The sequence below is a fragment of the Lytechinus variegatus genome, chromosome 2 (assembly GCF_018143015.1).
Source record: "Lytechinus variegatus isolate NC3 chromosome 2, Lvar_3.0, whole genome shotgun sequence".
NCBI lineage: Eukaryota > Metazoa > Echinodermata > Echinoidea > Temnopleuroida > Toxopneustidae > Lytechinus > Lytechinus variegatus.
The window spans coordinates 13,716,825-13,737,599 of record NC_054741.1 but is presented as its reverse complement, the minus strand read 5'-3'; the positions used below and the strand labels follow the sequence as shown (position 1 = coordinate 13,737,599).

At 35.6% G+C, this 20,775-nt stretch overlaps 1 protein-coding gene across 1 annotated transcript in view; it reads left to right on the top strand.

Annotated features, from left to right (window-relative positions):
• The window catches only part of LOC121407379, a 43,323-nt gene extending 23,172 nt beyond the window's left edge, over positions 1–20,151 (top strand). Inside the window, exons 17-36 of the mRNA XM_041598429.1 lie at positions 40–270; positions 1,302–1,570; positions 2,962–3,132; positions 4,107–4,226; positions 6,150–6,287; positions 6,768–6,935; positions 7,114–7,271; positions 7,935–8,104; positions 8,861–8,940; positions 9,674–9,865; positions 10,179–10,312; positions 11,041–11,125; positions 11,787–11,984; positions 12,648–12,785; positions 13,446–13,588; positions 14,153–14,276; positions 14,869–15,014; positions 16,231–16,351; positions 17,159–17,400; positions 17,798–20,151. Coding sequence (XP_041454363.1) covers positions 40–270; positions 1,302–1,570; positions 2,962–3,132; positions 4,107–4,226; positions 6,150–6,287; positions 6,768–6,935; positions 7,114–7,271; positions 7,935–8,104; positions 8,861–8,940; positions 9,674–9,865; positions 10,179–10,312; positions 11,041–11,125; positions 11,787–11,984; positions 12,648–12,785; positions 13,446–13,588; positions 14,153–14,276; positions 14,869–15,014; positions 16,231–16,351; positions 17,159–17,400; positions 17,798–17,951 — 3,182 coding nt within the window. The 3' untranslated portion in view covers positions 17,952–20,151. The remainder of the gene's footprint in view (positions 1–39; positions 271–1,301; positions 1,571–2,961; positions 3,133–4,106; positions 4,227–6,149; positions 6,288–6,767; positions 6,936–7,113; positions 7,272–7,934; positions 8,105–8,860; positions 8,941–9,673; positions 9,866–10,178; positions 10,313–11,040; positions 11,126–11,786; positions 11,985–12,647; positions 12,786–13,445; positions 13,589–14,152; positions 14,277–14,868; positions 15,015–16,230; positions 16,352–17,158; positions 17,401–17,797) is intronic.
• Positions 20,152–20,775: the final 624 nt, after the last annotated feature.

Below are 20,775 nucleotides of genomic sequence, written 5' to 3'. Positions count from 1 at the left end.
AACTTTGTTTTCAAATTACTTGAATCTTGTCGGAACTAGGTCACGATGATAAAGGTTGGGCAGGTCACTTTGGAATCCGTATGTCTGCCGCTGTGGTGCGTGTGATGAGTGAAGTCAGCCCAGCAAGTGGAGATGAGTATTCAGACGTTGAGACAATTACACCTGAAGATCGCAAACATGAAATCTCTTCTTTCTTGAATCAGCTGCAAGAGGACTATCGAGATACTCTGAAGTTTATGCTTATGAAACCCTCTGCCAGTAAACAAAAAGGTAATAATGTAATACGTGTATGGGGAACAGCAAGTCTACACTGTACATTCAATTTTCTTTGTTGAAATAATCGCATTCAATATTTTGAAATCATGCATAGATTTCTTATTTCGTGAATGATATCATTTTGAATAGGGTAACAGAAGAATTGCAGTTCCATAATACAATCAATCTTCTTGCACATGTTATTCATGGATAAAAGAACAAGGGGTCAAGGTGGTGTTTTAAGAGACCATTCCACTATCACGATCTGAAACCCCCATCTATCCCAATCATTAGATCGCCGGATCGCCGGAGAGCGGGATAGGGATCTGATGAAATCGGGAGCAGCGTAATAACAACGTTGTGAAGACGGGGTAACAGCGAGCATTTTATTCAGATCATCGTGATTGGCTAAAAAATTTAAACATGTTCAAAATTTCATGCTGCTCTTCCCAATCAGAAAACGCCCATTTTGAAAAGCGTGGGAAGTTGAAAAAGCGTAAGCAACACGACGCACAGTCATGAAATAAGCGTAGTCAGGTATTTCCTGGCATACTAACAGCAGCACGTAATGAATCCCCCGTTCCTTGGGAAAACTTATATTACTGCAAATTATTTTTCGCTGACTCCCGGTAAAATGGTTCATTTTTCCCGGATCCTGCCCGATTTGAAGGTTCGTTAAATTGTAGCCAAATCGGCGCAGTGGAACAGAGGCTTTATTTTATGTATAACTTTATGAATTCTTGTGACTGCACTCATTCCAATTCTCAGTACTTTGTGTTCCATCATCTTAAGTTGAAGTCATATCTACATGAAGTTCACATGCATTTAAGAGCAAAGTTTTTTAATTGTCAGTTTTTTCAGTAATATACAAAGTTCCCTCACATTTTCATACCAGTATGCCTTTCTTAACTTCTTGGAACCTCTAACCGTTTTTCTTATAGGATTACCTACAACTTCTCAATATGATACATGTCTGACATGATCAATCTTAGTATAATGTAATATTGTGTTTATTCTTTTTGTCCCACTCCCTCCAAATTTCAAAGCTGCCGTAAACGTAACAGCCAATCCACAAAGTGCGGAAATAACCCTTAATACAAGGAAGCCATCATCCAAGCGTGAAATCAGAGTCTTTGTATCGAGCACGTTCCGAGACTTTGAGGAAGAAAGAGAGATTATCATCAAGAAGGTCTTCCGTGAGATCAATCGGCTTTGTCTAGATCGAGGAGCCTTCTTTACCTATGTTGACCTTCGTTGGGGTATCACAGAGGAGCAGACTAAAAGTGGAAGAACCATTGAGATATGCCTAAGAGAGGTAAGTAGTCACACTATTTGATAATGAATTAGTATGAAATCATTACAGACCTATCTTACAAAGAGTTGTAGTGGATCCAAATTCAAATGTTGATTGATCTAATATTCCTATTCCTATGTGTGAAATACACAAATTTAGATCAATAGCAATATGAGTTGGATGTTAATCTATTGCAATTTTTGTAAGATATGGAGCCATGGGTTTGAAATACAGATAACATCATATCAAACTTGTGAAATGTGAATGATAGCAACAAAATGAATGATGTAGCAAGGGAATGATAAATTATATGTACATTGAAATAATATGTTTAGGAGAGGGAGGAGGAGGAAGTAGAAGAAGAAGGAGGAGGATGGAAAGGAGAAGTAGTAGGAGGAAGTCTAAGGGGAGAGGCGTATGAAAGGGGGAAAGATCGAAGTCATGAGAATGAGAGGTTTATAACAGTCAACATTGGAAACAACCATTCACATGTGATAAACAAATAGTATTGCAAAGAAATATGAAGGAAATGGGTCGTTTCAGATTCTTTATAGTTGGATGTAATAATCTTATGAAGTAAATAATTGACATCTGAACATAAAAAATGAGAATTTAAATGATGAGATGATGTGTTCATGGTTAGAATAATTATGAATGTGATAGTATTCTAGTAAATAAGTGCAAGTAACATACCCCCCCATCAGTCTTTAAAATATTGTACATGGAGCTGTTTCATAAAATGTAAGTTGCAAATGAATTTGAAAGTGACCTGAAGATGTTTTTGTCCTAAATCAGATCATCATTCACTTAAATGCACATCAACTGAAGTTGACGATCTTTGTAGATTTAATTTCATGTCATTTCAAAGTTTAGTATTGTATGTCCAAGATTAAGAAAATGTTATGGGAAATTCAGTCCCACTTAAAATACCTGGCAAAATTTGGATATTTCATTTTAAAGTCATGCATATATTGTTAAACACCCGTCTAGACGGGACCTATTATGTTATCATGCTCGGTGTCCGTTCGTCCATTAACTCATATAATTTGGTGTGTATGGTACTAGCATGGATCCCAGCATGCCTATTGATTTTGAGGTCAAAGGGTCATACATTGTAGGTCAAGATCACAGTGACATGTTTTCATCTTACCTTTCTGAAGTCCTTGCTAACATGATAACTTTAGTTTAACTTAACCTTTAGGCTCATTTAATTTGGTGTGTATGATACTAACTTATATCCCAGGAATGCTATCAATTTTGAGGTCAGACAGTCAAAGTGAAGTCACCACCTTCCATATTTCTTGCTTGACCAATAACTCCATTTCCTGGGCGGGCGTATTATGTGCTCGCCGTAGCGACACATCTTGTTACCTCATGAACCATTTCACTGTCTATATTTTTTTACCTCACAGATTGACAAGTGTCGTCCATACTTCATTTGCCTGATGGGAGATAGGTTTGGCTGGAGCCAATCCAAAGAGATCAAAGATGAACTCCTGGATCTGAGCTTTGACACCGCGATAGAAGAATTCAAGCAGTTTAAGTGGGTAGATGGATACCGATTTGACTCTAGTGTTACACAGGTAAGTTTAATTACCCTATTCACAGTTAGCTCACTTTATAACCTTTTCTCAATTATCTTTCCTGTCGTTCATTGTTGGATGAGCACTATCACTTCCAAATGCATAAGCTTTCTTGACATAGCATCTTGTGGTATTTAACTTCCAAGATAGAAAGACATGGCATAGACCAGGTGACTAGAATTGTACCCCAGTGATCCCGCTTGGAAATCATTTGCCTTTTCTGCTTTGTTACATTGTTAATCAATATTATTGATAATTAAATTCTTAATTCACAGTCAATATCTTTGTCCTTTATCCTCAAGGGTATTTTTCCAGGATTTTAATGAAAATAAACATAAAATCTATTTCCATAAAAGTCAGCTTAATAGTGTGAAATGACTATTTGAATCATTCACGTTGAAATAATCATACAGTAATCAAGTTTTTTTCTGAAAATTTAATTTGCATTGGATTTGCAGATGAAATTGTGTATTTTTAGGCAAATATGAAATATTGCATAGATTTATAAACCCCATACCTGGGCATTGCAAATTTATTCTCAAAAGATTCACCAGATTAAACGAAAAGAAACAATCCTGATTTTCTTATTGATTTTAGGTTTTGTCCAAATTAAATTGATATATATTTATAGTTGACTTGTTTAGCACTCCATATCATACAATGTACAGTATTGTTTGAAAGGGCTAATTTTCATGATTGATTGCATGGACAACAATGAAAATCAGTCATTCGATCAGTTGCTGAAATTTTTCAAGATACGGTTCTTAATTAAAGCATAGAGTCAAGGGTAAAGATCCCAGTGATGGCATGTTTTCCTTGGACAGCAAGAAATTTTCCCACATGGGAAAAAAGGGTACCTGGCAAGATTGATTCCTTGAATATACCAAGCACCTTTAGCGGATGGAGCTAAAGTTGTAGTAATGTATACTTTGTCATTGAATTGCCTTTTTTTAATTATCCATACTGATATTTAGCTGGAGGTTGTACATGGAGCAATCAGACCCCACGATGAGCTGAAGAAGGACAAGATCTTTTTCTATCTTCGAGAGCATAGAGTAAAGAGAGAAGACCTTCCGCCCCCAGTGAAGACTGAAGTAAGCATTCATTCTCCTTCCTTTATGACTCTTTTAATTCATGTATTTGCTATTCTTTTATATTTTTTCATTTAAACTAAAAAAAACACACAGTCCTGTTTTACTTTAATGATGATTACAATCACTACAATTAATAATTGCAAGCTTAGTTTTTGCCTCACCTGCATAGCAGAGTGAGACTATAGGCACCGCTTTTCCGACGGCGGCGGCGTCAACATCAAATCTTAACCTAAGGTTAAGTTTTTGAAATGACATCATAACTTAGAAAGTATATGGACCTAGTTCATGAAACTTGGCCATAAGGTTAATCAAGTATTACTGAACATCCTATTAGAGTTTCATGTCACATGACCAAGGTCAAAGGTCATTTAGGGTCAATGAACTTAGACCATGTTGGGGGAATCAACATCAAAATCTTAACCTGAGGTTAAGTTTTTGAAATGTCATCATAACTTAGAAAATATATGGACCTAGTTCATTAAACTTGGACATAAGGTTAATCAAGTATCACCAAACATCCTGCATGAGTTTCACGTCACATGACCAAGGTCAAAGGTCATTTAGGGTCAATGAACTTTGGCCGATTTGGGGGTATCTGTTGAATTACAATCAAAACTTTAAAAGTTTTTGGATCTGATTCATGAAACTTGGACATAATAGTAATCAAGTATCACTGAACATCCTGTGCAAGTTTCAGGTCACATGACCAAGGTCAAAGGTCAATGAACTTTGGCCATAATGGCGGTATCTGTTGAATTACCATCATAACTTTGCTAGTTTATTGATCTGACTTTTGAAACTTGGACATAAGAGTAATCAAGTATCACTGAATATCCTGTGCAAGTTTCAGGTCACATGATCAAGGTCAAAGGTCATGTGAGGTCAATGAACTTTGGCCAAATTGGGGGAAATTTGTAGAATTACCATCCTATCTCTGTAATGTGTATTGGTCTAGTTCATAAAACATGGAAATAAGAGTAGTATCACTGAACATCTTGTGCGAGTTATAGTAGTTTTCAAAGTCAGCACTGCTGCTATGTTGAATCGCGTGATGCAGGTGAGACGGCCAGAGGCATTCCACTTGTTTATTATGCCCTTCACTCTCATTTTCTCTGACATCTACATGTGATTCAACATTAACAACACTTGAAAAATATTATTGTTAATGCACGGTGGTCATTTATCAATTTTGTAACAATTCTCTATTATATACTGATCTTTTTTCTACAAAACTGTCCGTGATCTCTTTGTTTATTCTCTAAATATTTTTGTTATCGTGTTGGTTATAAGAAAATCGAAATGGATTAATTGAAATTTACATTGAATTGAAATTGGATTAAAGTATTACATGTGTCCGTATCATGATCAAAATCCACAAGTCAGTGAAAGTTGATATTTTTCTTAGTTTGTAATTTAAAAAGGGAGATCCTAAGCTCTAGAATGGAAAGTCATTCTCTAACAAAGCACCTATATTAAGTTGGCCAAAATTTTGAATTTACAGTTTGGTTTAAAAAAGCAGTTTCAATGCTTAAGCCCATTGGAGGACTGAGCTTGCATGTATGTGAGGTGGAGTATATGATAAACCTGAGTTACAGGGAAATGATTCAGTCTCCAAAAGGTCATAATGATATGTTGTAATGGGTTGAAATGATCAGCTTTAATCCATGCTACCCCTGTTGTTGCAATATGCAAATGTACGACAAGAATATTATCACGGGGGTTGAAGCGATGTATCTCAAAATCTATTTTAAAAAAATTATTGCGGTAGCTCAGACAAAGTTGTATTTTAGAATAATAACATAGTTTATGAAAGAACTATATAAGAAAAAAAGTTTGAAAATAATTGTTGAAAAAAAATGCAGGAAGTTTAGAGAAAGTGGTCTTTGTTCTATTCAAAGATTTTTCTTGTTTACCATGTTGCAGGCAGAGAAAAAAGAATTGAAAGGAGAAACTCAGTGGCACTTTGATTTGCAACAGAAGTTAAGAGAGTCTGTCATTGAGTCTGGACACACATGCAGAAATTTCAAAGAAGCTATCGATGCTGCAGCAATGATCAGAGAGGTTTGTTTTTAATGTTTCCTAAAACTTGTTACGATAAAAGATTTGCAATAACATTTTAAAGGTTCCAAAATCATTCAATTTGATTGACTGTTGTTGATATTGTGCAGTATAACAAGTATTCATGAAAATGATGAGTTTGTAAGTTAGACACAAACTTATGCAAAACTGGTGACCTTTTATGTGGCGCTACATGTAAATCAGGTCATTAATTATTGTTATTTACCAGCTGCAGTTGATTTAAGATCTTTGTGTCAGATAAAATATTCTTAACTATTTTTATATACAACTAAAGTTGAAATCAAATTTTGTAGGATAAATTTCTTCTTTAGGAATTTCAGTACCACTGTTCTTAAACAAAACAAATTTACCAGTTGTGCCTCAAGTTTTGCGCAAAGAACAGCTTTATGAAATGCCCACCAGGCAAAACATGTGTGAGTATATCTTGCTTGTTTTCATTATGTACTTATTTTTTAATCTTAGGATTTGGTGAAGTGTATCAATGAGGATTTCCCGCCCGGTACCAACCTGACAGCTCTACAGAGAGAATCAGAAGCCCATGATGCCTTCGCAAACGCGAGACGACGCGTATACATCGGACGACAGGAATACTTTGATTACATCGACAACTACTTTTCCAAGAAACCTAAGGTAAGAAGAAATATCAAAAGGTCTTAGAAGAAAATGTAACATTGATGCATCTTTATTTTACCCTTTTTTCTCCATATCACCAAATCTGAAAGATGTCACCATTTACATGAACAATGCCCATTGCCCTAATTTCAGACGTTCTTTGCAAGGTTTCTTTGATTTTTTGCTTCATTCCCAGAATCCACTGACAATCATTGGGGAATCTGGATCTGGTAAATCTGCCCTCATCGCCAACTGGTGCGGTCGTTTTGAAAAGCAAAACCCTGGAACTTTTCTCTTCAAACATTTCATTGGGAGCTCAGCCGAAAGTGCCTCTCATTTGAATCTCTTGAGGAGGTAAGATTCACTTCTAGAATATTTGACTGGACCAGTAGATGCAATTAGTAACATTGTCCAGGATCCTGCGATTGATATTTGGGCTGATTTACACAATCATCCACAATGCAATCAATTGTAGAAATCAGCTCGATGATCAATTGATAAGCTTTTTGTTACCGAGCCCAGGATTGAAAATCAAAATCTCCTATTCAGAAACTTATTCAATATAACTACAATCATCAAGGTCAAAGAGGAATGGCCAGAGCTTTACCAGCCATGTAGTCCATTCACAATTTTCCAATACGGGTGCCATCACATGGTTAAGAATTCTACCAACAGGCAAGGTCATGGAGGCAAACATTGAGGCAAGGTCTCGATGGTTTGCATCCCACTGCACTGTTCCAACCATGTGGTCTGCCCGCTGGATTCTTTCAGGCACAATGGATGGCCAATTCTAATGCTTTATTTGCATATTTGATAATTAATGACTGGCATTTTTTTTGTCTAAGAAGTTCAGGCATGTTTGATCATGTACTTGGAAGAGATACAATGTACCAGTACCTCTTGTTGTATCCAAATTTCACAAAGCTTTCAAAGCCTGTTCTGGTTAACCCTACATGGCTCAGTATCACTAGCATTAGGTCAAAGGTCATGATTGTTGTTCTAATTGTTTTTATTTAGACTGTATGGTGAGATGAAGCAGTTCTTCAACCTTGACCTTGAAATACCAACATCTGACAGAAACTTGGTTATTGACCTTCCATCATGGCTAAGTATCGTGAGCAATAGGTCAAAGGTCATGATCGTCCTGGATGCATTGAATCAGCTGGACAGTGGAGCGGGAGGAAACGGTATGTCTTCTTTTTCATAACATGTTTTTTATACTAATACTAATAATAACATATATTGTCTGATATGTTACATTATAGAAATAGTCTTATTTTTATGAGGTAAGCTAAAACATGAAGAAAACATATTGATATCTAATTTATGAATATAAGGTTCTTTAGAAAGAGAATGCAATACTTCCAATAATTGACAGCCTTTGCAAATGCACTTTTGAAAGAAAAAGGGCACTTTGATTACACCCTATACAGAAGTCGAATAAGAGAAATACAAGAAAGAAAACTTTATTCATACAGCATACATGCAAAAATGGCTACAATCACGAGGAGCTAGATAAACACATATCCTTCTACATGGAAGAAAAATAATGAGAACATGGAGAAAAAAGGGGAAGGATGAGGTGGAAGAGGAGAACCTGTGGGAGAGAAGGAGGAAAGGAAAGAGGCGGAGACAGATAAAACTAAGAGTGTCAGGTAGATAATGAGAAGAATCAAATAAAGAAGAGAGGAAACATGAGCATAAGATTTAATTTTCACCTGGGGGGTGTTTCATTAATATTTTTGTCTGACAAGTTGTCAGATCTGACAACTTTCCTGGATTATGATTGGTTGAGAAGCACTGTTACTGTAGTAACTGTCGGATAAAACAGGACTTGTCGGATAAAACGTCTGACAAGTCCTTTCGTGAAACGCTCCCCAGATCACGAACCAAATTATTTTGTCATGTCTGTAGTTTTTGTTTTTTGTTTTTGTTCTGTTCAGGGGATGAGAAGAGCTTGACATGGTTGCCAAAGAATTTACCTCCTAACTTGCAAATGCTTCTATCTACTCTTCCTGGAAGGGTATGTATGTAACTGTCTACCTTATTGTATATTTCAATTTTTTTCATTCATTTTGATTTCAGTGGGTGGTACTCTCAAAGCACTGCATGAATTAACCCTATGTTAACTGAAGCCATACTTTCATGTAGGGCCTGTTGCAATCTCATTCACCCAGTTCAGATTATTTCTGCTTGCCTATTTAATCCTACCAGGAGACATGTACAAAAATGATATAGGAATGAAATGAGACGGCAAACATAAATGCAAGTTTGAGCAAATTTCTGTTGAAAAAAATAGATTTTCTTTGGTGTAAATATTAGCATTCAATAGAAGTTGAGACTAAATTTTGTTTTTAGTCTGGACTTAACACCAAGTTTGTTTTGAGTGAATACCACCCATGACAATCACACATAGCATGTATGAGCAATTCTATAAAATTATCAATTTTGTACATTCAACCCCAATTTTTCTCCATTTTATTGAGCTTTATTGCACCATGTGGGAATGTGTCTTTTCTTTTTCTTGTTTTCATTCCGGATGAAAAATGAAAGGACCTTAAAGATAGATTTATAACAAATATCCAACTATTTTACACCTAATATGCTGTATTTTTGTAAAGTACTTAGATACTTCTGATAAACTGTTAAGCACTATATATCTTTGAATCAACAATTTAACATGCTTTTTTAGTAGTATAAAGGCAATAGTGGGGCCTACTTCAGAGAGTAATCCAATCTTCCTACTCTTGATCTAGTGCCATGATGCTGTTACAACGTCCGGATGGCCAACCTACAAGGTTGAAGCCCTGCAGGAGAAAGAGAAGCTGGACATTATCACAGGATACATGGATCTTTATGGGAAGACTCTCAATCAGGAACAGATGGATCTTATCCTCACCTCAAAACAGAGCTCAAATCCTCTATACCTCAAGGCTCTGCTGGATGAGGTAGATTGACTTTTTTTTTCAGTTAAATAATTTTGTTTTCATGGTAACACAGATTTCTAAGCAGTGGACCGTTTGCCGAAAGCAAAAAGGGGTATGTTGGTGTGGGCATTGTAAGGGTATGTTCTGAGGAGGGATGAGAGGTATGCCTTGAGAAATGCTTTTGAGCTTGAATTGGGTGGTATGATGAAGTGGGGACATCTAAAGAAGATGTGAAAGAAGTAAATGAAGGAGGAAAGTAGGAGGGTTGGTGTAGGTTGGAGGGTGTAATACATTTGACTCATGAGTGACTTGTTTACTCCTCTTTCCTGATAAGGTTCGGATGTACGGCAGTTTCTCCCAGCTCACCACCGCCATCAAGAGTTACTTAGCAGCGGATGACCCTGGCGCCCTCTTTGTCAAGATCCTCCAGAGGCTGGAAAACGATTTTGAGACGGGAGCTGTGTCAAGGTAATTATTGACTATCATGGAAATAACAGAATGTTGACAAAGGATTAATTTGTATGTTTCACATTACATGCATGTTCGTTGCACCCTTATTGTGTCATCACACCTATACTTTAATCCTGAGAGTACTCAACACCAAGCATTAATCATGGTATCTTTTATATATTTTGGGGAATCCAAAATTCAAGCATTAGGAATATGATTATTGAGAAGTTAATATGCTGCTTGGTCTACACCAACTTTTCCCACTTTCCACTTTGTTTCACCCCATATGGTCTAACCTAAGTCCGTCTACAACCACTTCATCTAAACATTTAGCTGTTCACCATTTGGTTTGTTTGCCATTTTGCCCATTTACTGTTATGTTGGATTTTCAGAATAGGCTCTATCCATTTTGTCTAATATCCTCTTGGTCTAACACATATAGTCTATGATGGTTCGATGAAGTACGAAAATGATTATTATTAAACCGGCTTTCACTCCTCCCAGCATTCAGTACATTTACAGAATTAATCTTGCCAGGTTCCTATACTGCATCATAAGCCTTCAAAAAAGTAATTTTAAACTTGTAGGGTATTACCAGTTTAGATCACTTCAGAAATATGCAAGACAAAGCTTGGTGTTTGTCTTTTTTAGTTATTTGTCTCTTCTAATATATCTCTGCTCTTAATATACTATACTCGTTCATATTTCTATATAAAAAATAATTGTTTTGCTATATCCATACTCAGACCTAATCTTGTGAAGGATACAACTACAGCTATCTGGTGTTCACATCGAGGAATGAGTGAAAATGAACTCTTGACGATGCTCAAGGTGAGATATTATTGAGTGATAATGATGAACCGAGATAACACAGAAAACTTCTCATACATTGGGGATAATCAAGTAATAGATTTTGAAGCTGCCACTCCCACAGATTGCAGGTAGTTTCACATCGATGAATGGGTGAGAATGAACTCCTGATGTTGCTCAAGGTGAGTGCATGCCCAGTATGCAATGATCACAACTACCAACTGTTACTGTTAAGGAAAGTTTGGAGTATGAAATTCCATCTGAACCAACTACATTCATTCCTGGGGGATAAGAAGAAAGGATGTTATCCTTCCATTGTCTACAGTGATTATTGTATTGATCAATATGAGTTGGATTGATGTGCATGAACTCTAGCATGAGGTATGGCAGGTCAAGGATCTTAAACAGAAGGGTTACATACACCATTTTATAAATAGAGTGGGTGCGGAGAACAAATTTTCTTATGTTCAGCTATTTTGATATGTATAATGGGCAAAATATAGAGGAGTGTGTGTGTCCCCACCTCTTGCACTTGTAGTGTAGATTCAGCATGAATTGCCCTCAGGTTTTTATTGTTAAAAACTGTTGGAGTTTCTCTAGCACCTTAGGCAAACATCCCAAGGCTGCCAAGTTAGAGCTGCCGCTCAACAGTTTTTTAATTATTAATCTATCACTTTCATAGGTACCAAGTGCAGTCTGGTCTCCTTTCTACCTCTCACTCGAGGAAAATCTCATCAATCGGAATGGACTGGTGAATTTCTTCCATGATCACCTCAGGCAAGCCGTTGAGAGTCGCTACCTCCCCACAGAGGAGGACAAACGCAAGAGGTACTTGGAGCTGGCAAATTTCTTCAATGCACAAGATATTGATGATCGATATGTAAGTTATCCTTGACCTGCTGGACTTCGGTTGTGAAATCAAGGTTATATTTGATTCAATTCAATTTAGCTTTATTCATTTCCATAAAAAAATTGTTGCATCCCCCCAAAAAATATGGACATACAGTGATCATTAATTCTTACAGTTGACATGGCAGTTATAATTGCTGAAGAGACTTTTAATTTATAAGATAGCATTAGGAAGCTGGATATGGTCATGACTGTTGTTCAAAGTTAATAGGAACAATACAGTATTCAAAATATATTTAACTTACTATATGCTGCCATTGATTACATGAAAGAAAATTTCAGATTGCGGAAAGGATTCATTCTCATGCTATCATTAAATCTTTGCAAACATATTTGAGAAATGATAACAGAAAAGGTAAAAAGGGAAGCTTATTCCTACATGTATTTCAAAATGATTTTCATCCTTGACTTTGAATCAATGAAAATTTGGTGTCATTTGAAAGGGTACAAACTTTGACTTCAACTTTTGTGTCTGACATATCTGTGTAGAAATTAATTTTGAAAATTTGGTAGAATTTGGAAACAAAACCAGAAGAGTTTGTAAGACAATTTGCATGAAGATGTTCTGACCATCTGAAATCCTACTTCTGCTCAGAATTTCACACATCTCAACTGTTTACTCTCTTCTCTTTAGGCTGATGAGGTCCCTTACCTATTATGTCAAGCGAGGGAGCTGTCACGTCTCAGGGCAACCATCCTCAATATCAACGTGTTCCAGATCCTGATGAAAACAGAAGACGGAAACTTCCAGCTCATCAAAGCTTGGAGAACAGTAAGATCCCAGCCAACAGTGATATTTCATAATCCTTTTATTCATCAGTCAACCTTCAGAAAACCTTTAGTTATTTTTAGAATGTTTGCTGGGAAGGTTCAACTTCTTTAGTTCAGGACCATGAGCACACACAAAGCCCTCCCCCCCCCTTAAAAAAATACATATGAGGTATATGTTTCCGAATGGGAAATCGATCGAACTTTCAACATAAAGGTTATTGAAAAGGGGGGAAAAAATTGTTGGACATTTCAGTGACATATTGTCAGTATTGCTGTACTCTCAATTATTATTTGTAAGCATAAAACAGGCAAGATTTTTCCAGATATCCCACTGCCTGTAAAACTTACATTGTCTTGTGGCTTAGTGAATAAGTCTCCGGACTTTGAACCTCAAGGTCCGGGGTTCAAATCCTACCGCAGCACTTGCTACCTTAAGCAAGGCAGTTATCTACATTTGTAATGATCCACCATGATGTACTTAAAGGGTACCCAGTAGGAAGAAATTTCTTGAATGCTCAAGTGTCTGATCAGGGTAACCATGCTAAAGCCAGTTTAATAGTATCTTATGTTAACTAACATCTTGCCAATTATTATTATTTGTTTCAAATTTTCATTTTACATTCCTATTATTATTTTGTATATTTTTAAAATCTCCTTATAGTTGGGAGGTTTTGAACCAGTGGAGCAAGCCTATCTTGACGTCCTCTCTCGGTCTGAAATCTGGGAAGAATCAAGGGACAAGGTTGAACTGATCAAGTCCATGGCTGTGTTCTTTATGCAGCTTGGGTTACTGCGAGGGGCCAGGTCAGTACCATACCTTGATGGTGCTTCGTAAAGATGTTTGGAATTCAAATCAATTTTTTGTTCTCAATACAATACACAGAACATACTTAATTGCCATATGAATAATGTTGACCTATAACAAGCACCCTTTGTAAGAAAAATAAAATATCCTCCGCAGCACTTCTTATTTGACAACACAAATGGCGAATATGCCTATTCATGCAAAGATACAATATTTCACATTCGTTGAAAGAGACACGCTCCATTCAACTCGACTATGCCTCGTTGATAAGAGTACCTACACATATCATTTTTTTCAAAATCTTGTACCAACACACTCATGACAATTTTCTATATCTAAATTAATAAATAGGAAAAACTTGAGGATAAATAATAAAGATTAAACTCTGAATCACACTAACAAGATTTCACCACATTGGTCAGATTATGCTCAGATTGTGCTGCTAGTACTCGAGCATGAGTTTATGTCAGACTTTACTGTTTTTTAAACACCCCACCGTGTTCGAGATTTGGCTGTCTAGTAATTTCTATCAACCAATTTGGTTGATTTCTCTCTTTCTTTAGAGTCTTGAATGAACGTCTGTTGAAGGAGCTTGAGCTGAGGTACCTTGCTGAACATTCTACCATTGTACAACATCATTTCAACTACAGCATGAAACACAAATGCAACTATCCGACCGTCATTGATGTAAGTTTATTTATTTCATTACCTGTTTGTAAAAAAAAATCCATCATATAAAGAATAAGAAATAGAGAATGTATTATGAATTGGATAGTGATAAAAATTTATTAATGCATACCACCATTTTAGTTCATTGCTAGATTAAATGACTGATTATGCTGCAAGACAGTTACAATGTGGAGAATATCCAACAGAAATATATTTTACTGGATAGAATTTTTTCCTCAATCCTTATCCAGGATGCAATATTTTGATAGGCATTCTTATAATATACTCACTACAATACTTGTTAATATCCCATTAATCTGCTCAACATTAATACCTCAATGACAGTAAATCTATGGCAATCCATAAAGTTACAATCAATCAAAAATGGAAATGAAAAAAAAACCAAAACATGCAGGGCTACTTTTGTGCTTACCTGTTCAATTCACTACAGTTACATTGGACCCTGTGAGAATTTTAGAGGCTCTTTTTTTTTCTTTTTGCAGGGATTCAAGGGCATTTTTTGTTGGGGGAGGGGGGAATTTGCCCCAAGCCCCCATGTATTTTCCCCTGATTGTGAATATCATCCTTATCTCTTTGCGTAAAACCCCAGGTGTTAATAGAACTCGGAAATGTGTGTCTAAAGCAAGGCAAGTTTGACCCTGCTGAGGCACACCTGGAGGACGCCCTCTCTAGGCTGAACAAGGTCAGGACTCCACAGCAGAAACTCCAGTTAGTCAAGGCCGTCATAACCTTAGTGTGAGTATGCATTTTCATTGATGCTTATATCATTACATAATTAGCTGTGAGGTATGTACACCATGGGGACATGTTCTTGGTTACTTAATCATATAGCTTAAAGGCGAAAGTCACCCTGACAAAAACTTTATTGTAAAAATAGCAGAAAAAATAATTAAAAATATTGCCGAAGGTTTGAGAAAAATTCATCAAATAATTAGAAAGTTATTAGAATTTCAATTATTTGATTTGTGACGTCATATGCGAGCAGCATTCCTACATAGCGAATGGTAAAAAATAAATGAAATGTAATTTTCTCAGAAAATTGAAAATAGTTTTCACTGTACCTTTTGTATATCAATAGACAAATCATTTCAAACCCGATCATGAATAGAAAACAAAATTAAGTCATCAGGAACAATGCAAAATTTGAAATTTATGCATTTTCTATTATATAACACATGGGGCAGCTGCTCGTTTATGACGTCACAAATCCAAAACTTTGAACTCTAATAACTTTCTTACTCTTTAACGGATTTTCCTCAAACCTTCACCAATATTGTTTACTATTTTTTCTACTATATTTGCAACAAAGTTTTCTTAAGGGTGAACTTCCCCTTTAAGTTTGAAATGTGATGGAGGGAGGGGGGGTCACAAGATTTATGTGTAACTTATAGTCATGTTTAGTGCAGTCATGCACATGATATTTAACACATAATCTCATTGATTAATGTGCAATAGCATGTGTCCACAGAGCATGATTCAACCAATGTTGTGGTGCGTTTTATACAGAACACAACTATGAATTCAAGTGCAACTTGTAGTCGCACTTAATCTTTGTGAAACATCCCCCTGATCTGATTTGACAATCGGTACTTGTGCTTAATGAGACACTGTGCATTTTTTTTCTTGTTTTGTTTGAACATAGTGGGATCCGGGGGGTGTTTCACAAAGATTTAAGTATGACTTAAGTCGCACTTAAGTGCCGTCACATACATGATATGCAACGCACGATGTTATTGAGAGAAGTGCACGCCCTCATGACACGTTCTGACCAATACGGTCAAGCCTTTCATAACGTACACAACTCGGTATTAAAGTGCGACTCTAAGTCATACTTAAATCTTCGTGAAACACCCCCAGATTTTATACAAATTAAATTTGGACAGAATGTCAAGTTTTCATTCAGATGTTTATAACTCCAAGAGTTTTGATTGTTTTTTTATTATGCATATAGATCCGTCAAACGTCGGCAAGGGAATGTGGATTTTGCCAAGAAGGTACTGATGCGAGCCTTTGGTGTGAGCAAAGAGGTTGTTGGTCCTGATCATCATTATACAGCTGCTCTGGTTGGACAGGTAGTTTACCTTGTATATGATCACAGTATTTGTGTTCAGTAATTACAAATGCTAAGTGCAAGGTCATTGTATAATAGTTATTTGTAAGATACAGTGAAAGCTGTTATGAATGCTGCCAAAGATTTAAAACGAAAGCAGTCTTTCTAGTTGCATTTAAATTTTTAAAATCAAGCACAAGCCCCAATATGCATGTTTCATTGGTTGAAAATACAGTTGCATTTGATTCTTGGAGTTGTGTTTGATTGCAACTCTTTCAGCAACAAGCCCCTAGAGCCTTTATTGTGGTCTTTATGAACATGTTCCTGTTTTATCCTGTTATACTTGTTACAATGTTTCAAGTGAAGCCAAACATGTTTACAGGTGGTCCTTCTATACGAGAACCACTGAGCAGGTTCGAATGTAAAACCTTGTCCTGCATTATATACCATGTTTATAATGCAGGACATGGATTTGAAAAAAAGTATTATTTATTGATCATTTCAAACTGAAAAAAAAAATCAAATCAGGTTTGGGGACTATGCTATAGCATGTGGGTGTTGTTTGGTATGAAATCATGTGAATCATATGAATGCATCCTAAATGGCTTGTATGTGTGCAACCTAGAATGACTTTCTTACTTGACAGAAAGAGGAATGAATAATTAACAAGAAATATTTCCTCCTGATACAATTTTTGCAAGGTGTAAATTGGCCATTGATATTAAAACACTTTGGATATCAAGTAAAGATAGTGCTAGAAACTGCTAAAGCATGGGGGTTGCCTCTTAATATCCACAGGAAGTAAATTGACATGAATTCCTTTTGACAGCTTGGAGAAATACTGTACGACCAAAGTCGGCTGGAGGAGGCCATCGCCTGCCATACCTTTGATTTCAACGAGACCCTCAAAGAAGGCGGATCTGATCATCCTCACATAGCAGCCATCTTGAACAATATTGGATTGGTGCAGGATGATATGAATGATAATGGTACAGAGAAGACTTTCAAGTTGGCTTTAGGAATCTTACTTGAGGCATATGGCAAGGATCATGTGGATGTAGCGACTGTTAGGTAATGAAATTTGTAAACATTGGCAGTTTTGCATGAAGACTTTTCAAGTGACTGGGAAATGCCATAAAATATACAATATCCTTTCCCATATGTGGGGATTTTTTTTTAATCAGTCTTGTATTAATATGTATGAAAATTTGTGAAGCTGGTGTTGAGAAAATGAGCAGCGACATACAAAATGGTTGATGATATTATGGAATTACTAAAATAAAGATGTTGCTTTTGTTAAGTACAATCTCAACAAAACAAAATGTTGTCAATTAATCTGAAGTTTTTGAAAACATTGTTTAATGTTCAGAAAGGTTTTTATCAGCTACAAAACATCTTAGAGGTTGTGAAAGATAATTATGAAAACATTCAAGTTGTTTAATAATAATTTATTTGGTTCAATTCATAGATACAACCTTGGAGCGCAGTTCTTTGGAAATAAGATGTACCAACGTGCCAAGTTCCAGTTTGAAGAAGCCCACCGTGTCTTTGATCTATTCCTTGGGGATCATCCAAGCGCTAAGGCAGCAAAGAAAGCTGTTGATATGGTCAATAAATTGTGAATAATGTCTTTGTCACCGAGTAATGTACAAATCATGAAATATTTATATTTGTTTGGTCCGTGTTGAAGGAGTCATGAGACTGTTGCTAGTTGCCAAATATTTCCCACAATACCTGATTGAAGGTTCTTATGATATGAGCACCTTCAATCTTGACACATTTTCAGTCTACTGTGTGATGGGGTGAATGTACAATAGGTAGATGTTTAAAACAAAGAAATTTTGATCCATGGTATTTTGTTAAGTCTTTCGTTATCACCTTGAATTGCGAAGCCAAATGAATTTGTATTCAGAACAAAAATGTAGAATTTTGTACTACCTGTCTTTCATGAGAATTTATCAGGGTAAAAGTGTTTTGTATTCTGTATAAAACTAAGTGTTCCAAAGTATTATAAAGTTTATTCTCGTACCGGGTAATATTGTTCTTGATGTTAAAAATATTTCATGTACTTTTGCTCATAACAATTTGTGAAATTGTAGAAAAAAGTTGTGAAATAGCATAGTTCAACTTAGATGTATATTTTTTAGATCATGTCTTTCATCTTCATGTAACTAAATATATATAGAAGTAATCTTTCAGGAACAAATCAGGGTAAAATTGTGAAGAGAACATTCTATTTCGTGTCACCTTGAACTTCATGAGACCATGTGGACAAGATTTAAAAGTGATTCTTGTACATTCAATATACCTGTATATTTTCCTCTCGATGTTGAATGTTAGTGTATTAATACCATCTTTGTTGAATGGAACATGTTTAGTTGTATTACATGTATTTTTATAGATTATGTCTTATACGTGAAGACTTTCTAAATTGTGGAAGAGTGAGGACAGACTTTTAACATGTCAATTTGTTGTACCAAATATTTACATTTTGATTATAGAGCAAGGTAGAATGTATTCTTCTTAGTTTTGTGTGCCCTTGAGGTCAGGATGATAATGTTAACAGTCATGTAGATGTCAAAAGGCCAAGTTTTTGTTCACCTTGCTCTCATTTCTTTCTACATCGCTTTTGATCACACTTGGTTTCTTGGTAATACCACTTACAGACAGTTTGGAAACAGACATGCCATTACAGGTTCATGAGGATGATAAGGTCAAAGGTCATCTAGGGGTCAAAATATCATATTGCATATTTTCTTGATCGCAAATCAGGTCAGATTCGTGATTCGTGAACCACCTTGTTTAATTTTAATTTTTAATTTTTGTGGTTACCGCACCTTGATATTTGTGAATTCACTCAGGATAAACCTTGACAAATATTCACAGATCAAGTATTGAGGACAAATGTAAGTTCTTGTAAAGAACCTTACAAGTACTAAGTTGTTTATCACCTTGAAAGTTTGGAACCAAATAATGACATTTAAATGTGATATTGGGGACATTTTATTTTCAAGCTTTGTTTTATTCATGAATTAATCTGTCTGAAGTGATAATTGGGGAAATTATTTGTTATCATTTTGTTGTTGTTGATACTTTAATACTTGGAATTCTGAAACTTAGACAAGCCATTATAAGTATTTTTAGATGTCTTTCATTGGTCTGTAGAAAATCTATTTTTATTCTCATTTTGTATCTTTGGTTTTTATATAAATTTATATAGCCCTAGGGATCATAGATACCATCGAATAATGGAATTCATGTTTGAAAAGTGTAATAGTGCTGGATCATCACAATCTTAAAAATTAGTGCAATTATTCAACATTTTGTACAAGTTTGTGACATTTATAATGTGTCAATATGTACAGAGGGAATTTGATAAGGAGATGTGTATTTGTTGAAAATAATTTTAAGAGTATTTGCAAGCCTTATGAATAAAAACTTTGTTCCAATAGAATTTTTTGTATACCAAATTTTATTTGCCACCTTGAAGTTTTATTTAAAAGCCAAATGATAAGATTTTGAAATTTGTGAATTTGAACAAAGTCAATTAGTGAATAATGTGAGACAAAATTGTTTGTTAGTATTGATGACAATGCTTGTTTAGTCTTCTTGAAATTAGAAGATTATTTAAAGATTTCATCTCTCTTGTTGACTGTGTACCACCCTGTAACTTGTGAGCATGCAGAGGGTAAATGTTGATAATATATTTGATGATTTCTTTTATCTCAAGAGAGAATATATTTGAAGTGTTTTGAGGATGGAATCTGATGATTAACATCTTGTACTGATTAGTTTGAATACTAGGTATTTTGTTATCTGAAATTTTTTTTATTTCAGTTACAAATCTATCTTGATGATTGGTGAAATCAGATAATTATTTGATGATATCTGGGCCCCGTCTTGCAAAGAGTTACGATTGGTCCGATCAATCGCAACTTCGGACGGCCAGCAACGTCAACATCTATTTTACATGTTTGTTCAAATCATTTTCTAGATATGATGTTCATTCATGCATTTTATGCTTGCTTGAAAATTCACTGTGCTTCTCTTAAAAAAAAGACATTGTGTAAATTTCCTGTAGACAAAATTATGACACTGATGGATTTCCATAGAGTTATGATTGATCGGATCAATCGTAACTCTTTGTAAGATGGAGCCCTAGAAATATAATGAGTGGTATTTTGCGTCTTTCATTGTCTGCTGAACTCGGTGTGACCAAATACTCTAAATTAAATGAGTACATAATTGGAGGAGATTTTCTCATTTACTTCTTCCGTCCCTATGACTGCAATGATGGAGGTCAGGGGCCCGTTGCAGAAAGAGTTGCGTTTAAACGCAAATCAAAAAATCAATCACAAGTCAAAAATGCACGCTGTTGATTATATATATATTTATATTTTGTCTCTGTCTACGGTATGATGTCACATATTGCATTAATGTTGTTCA